Below are 3,806 nucleotides of genomic sequence, written 5' to 3'. Positions count from 1 at the left end.
CAACTCAAACTGACTTTAAACCTTAAAGTAACTTCAGTGTGTTGGAAACTCTGTTCTTCTGTCAGCATGAAGTCGAAGCTGAACTCGTGTCACTTCAGTGTTTGTTTAGAGACAAAGTTGTTTCTAGTTTTGTGTTTTAGTCAAACTAGTATATCAGTGATCGTGTTTCACCGTCGTGCTGTTGAATCAGAGCTGATACTAAGAACTGGAGGCCAAAAATTAATAAATTAACATAATGAACTGAATTTATGGACAAAAGAAGATATTTAAAGACGTCACCTTGAGCTCTGGGAAGTTGTGATGAGCATTTTCAGTTTTCTGTTGTTTTACAGATAAAATGATTCATTAATTAAGAAAATAAACAGATGAATCAACAATGAAAATAATCGTAGCAGTGACTCAGATACAGACCAAAAAACAAAGTAATCAGTTGATGAATTCCTGCAAAGGCTTTAAATGACTTTATGCCTCCAAATTAAATGTTTGTCACTTTTAGGAAATTCATCTTAAAGTTCTCCTTTAAGTCAATGAAGTTCTGCATGTTTGAAACCGCTGAAGAAGAAATTCATTCACGACTTTCAGAGACCAATTAATTTAAATAAATTCAGAATATGAAGCAGCAGAATAATGTCAGTATCAGCTGTCGGTGTGTTTTCATGTCGTCAGGTGAAGCTGCATGTTGATGTTTTATAGTCGTGTCTCAGAGCTCTCAGCTGATCCAACATCTGTTAACATGTGTCGTCCTGTAACTTCTCCTCTGAAGGTGAATTTAAAATGTTGTAAACTAAAAGAAATAAAATCTGGATGTCAAACGTTGTTTCTGACTTTTTTAATGTGATCACATTTTTTTTAAATTAAATACGGAGGTTAAGACAGAAAATACAACAATAAAATAAGAATTCGAAGCCGGTACTTAAGAAACTACTGTTACTTTTATTTATCAGCCTTGTAGGTTTTAAAAGTGAATCATCATGCAGAACTGTTAAGTTTTCGCTCTGCAGCTCACAGACAGACAGCAGCCCCTCCAGCTTCTCTCCCAGCACTGTTTTTCTTGGCTTGTGTGGAGGTGAGTGGTGATGAACAAAAGACTAAACTACCAGTGCATCCAGTTTACTGCTAATTAAACAAAAGACAAAAGACAGTATAGGCCTATGTCTTGCTAACGCATGACTGATGAGCTGAGCTGATGTAATAAGTTAGCTGAAGTTTAGCTAAGGCTAATATCTCATGGCCTTACAACCTAATGTACTGATGGAGACACTACAGGTGAAAACACATTAACATTTGTGTCTAATAACGTCATTACAATTGATATGCAAATTAGGCGTTAACTAATAAAAAATGTGCCAATTTGCACAGATTTGACAAGTCACTGCAGGTGAATAGGATAAAGAAAATAACTAAAGTCTTACCCTAACCCACAACAAGTTCAGCCCTGAGATCATTTCACCATTTCTAAGAAAACACATTTCTGACATTAAAGGCACAATCAGTGAGCCAGATGTTAACCAAAGTGAAGCCTCGTCCACCACCAACATTTAAACCACAGGACTGGAAGTTGTCTCCCTCCTACACAGAACACAGAGACACTGAGGAACCAGAGGACCAGATCCTAAATCCAGGATAAAGAGGTTCAGTGAATGTGGTGTTGAAGGTGTGGAGGTGGATCAGTGTGTCAGAGGAGACTCTGTAGAAGGACAGAGAGCCAGCAGGACAGTCCACATACACTGCTACTCTGTTAGAGGAGGAGGAGGAGGAGGAGGAGGAGGAGGAGGAGGAGGAGGAGAGAGGGAGGACCGTTTCTCTCTTATTGTGCCAGACAGAGTAACGACCATCAGAGCAGATCAGACTCCAGGACTGATCATTCATTCCAAACACACAGTCTTTACTGTATCCTCTCCTGCTGATTCCTCTGTAACTCACTGATATCTCAACTCCTCCTCTCCACTCGACCTCCCAGTAACAACAACCAGTCAGACCATCTCTACACAGCAGCTGAGGCCAGAAGTCAAATCTCTCTGGATGATCAGGATATGGCTGCTTCTCTGTCACATGTGTCACCTTCCTGTTGTTGTCAGACAGTTTGAGCTCCCTGTTTACTGTGTTTGTGTCCAGTGTGAGTTCACAGAGATCTGATGGAGAACGAGACACAACACAGCAGCAGTTTATCATCAGACACATCTGAAGGTTTATTCTCAGTCAGTAATGTTTGAATGAATAAATATCACAACTATCAACTTTGTATTAAGAGAAACTGACTGTGTGCTGTTTTGTCATCATGAGTCAGATTGAATCCACACTTACACTTCCTCACATCAGGTTTTAACCACTGCTCTCCACCATGGTCCACCCTGGAGGAAGAAACACAGTCAGAGTGATTTTCTATCCAACATGAGTCCTAACTGCTGTTCAACATGAAGCAGTGTTCCTCAGTTTGTCAGTGTGACAGAGAAACAGGCTGAAACTCATCTGTGTCAACTGTCTCCAGGATTCTTTCACTGTCTGACAGAAAAAGACCTGAAGAAGCAGAAGAAGAAGAAAACAACTAATATGAGAGCAGGATGTCAAATATTGTCCTCTGCATGTTGTCCCGCTAAATAAACAGTTTGACCAGCATTCACACATGAACAACTAAACTGTTTCCAGACTGTTCTCAGATCAGATTCAACTTGTATTGAGTAATTTCTGTCAGAAACAGAGGGTCTGAGGACAGAGAGGCCACATGATGTACAGATTGTAAAGCTTTGAGAAAAGTTTGTGCACTTAATAAAACTGACTTTTCATATCAATAAAGGACTGTATTTCACAGAGACAGATGAGGTTAAATGATGAAGTTAACAGAGAATAAAGGCACCGAGAAGGTGTTTCTCTCAGCAGCAAATAATTATATGCATCTAAATGTGCGCATTTGTTTTGCTTTAAATATTTAACAATTCTATTTATAATAAAAAAAAAAAACACCACTAGTGTTTACAGTGTTTGACAAACCACTTGGAAAATGTAGTGAGCCAAGCTACCAGTTAACTCTACATTAAATTAAGCTTCACTACACTGAAGCTACGCCCAGGAGAAACGTAGCAAGCTCAGCTACAGCAACATGGCAAAAGTCCTTTACTACATCTGAGCTACTTTTATTTATATTGAACCAACTTCATTCCAGAGTAGCAAAAGAATAAAGACCTGCTCCAAACAGTAACAACGTGAGAGATCTAAATCAGACAGAAACTCCCAAATATTACAACAAAATGTATTTCCTCACAAACTGAGAACCAGTGGAAAAACATTGTTACTTTAATAGATGTGCTGCTTGTGAAAAAAGCATGACATTTTCAACGTATGATTTATTCAGATTTTGATAGATACACAAAAAAGTATTGTCAGCCACTGATTGTGCAAGTTCTCCTATTTAGAAAGATGAGGTCTGTTTTGTCATAGGTACACTTCAACTATGAGACACAAAATGAGAAGAGGAAATCACATTGTAGGATTTTTAAAGAATTTGTAAATTATGGTGGAATATAAGTATTTGGTCAGTACTCAAGGTCAATGTTTCCTGTAAGTCTTCAGCAGGTTTGCACACTGTAGCTGGTATTTTGGCCCATTCCTCCCTGCAGATGTCCTCTAGTGTCACGATCGTGGTGTGGAGGCAGGTTGGAGAACCCAAACGCAGGACACAGAGCGGAGCAGGTATGGTATAACGAAGGGTTTTAATAAACAAACAAAAGCGAGCACACTTACAGGTGAGTGGCTGAATAACAGAAATCCAAAAGTACCGGGAGACGAGACAAGACGAGACAAGCAAGGCT

The 3,806-nt window shown here is 39.1% G+C and overlaps 1 protein-coding gene across 1 annotated transcript in view; it reads right to left on the bottom strand.

Moving 5' to 3' along the window:
* Window positions 1–948: 948 nt before the first annotated feature.
* LOC123978279 (NACHT, LRR and PYD domains-containing protein 12-like) overlaps window positions 949–3,806 on the bottom strand; it is a gene marked incomplete at its 5' end in the record, with an annotated part of 75,969 nt that continues 73,111 nt past the window's right edge. Inside the window, one exon of the mRNA XM_046061449.1 lies at window positions 949–2,132. Coding sequence (XP_045917405.1) covers window positions 1,570–2,132 — 563 coding nt within the window. The remainder of the gene's footprint in view (window positions 2,133–3,806) is intronic.

Source organism: Micropterus dolomieu, linkage group LG10 (assembly GCF_021292245.1).
Source record: "Micropterus dolomieu isolate WLL.071019.BEF.003 ecotype Adirondacks linkage group LG10, ASM2129224v1, whole genome shotgun sequence".
Lineage (NCBI taxonomy): Eukaryota > Metazoa > Chordata > Actinopteri > Centrarchiformes > Centrarchidae > Micropterus > Micropterus dolomieu.
This window is presented reverse-complemented; position numbering and strand designations above follow the sequence as displayed.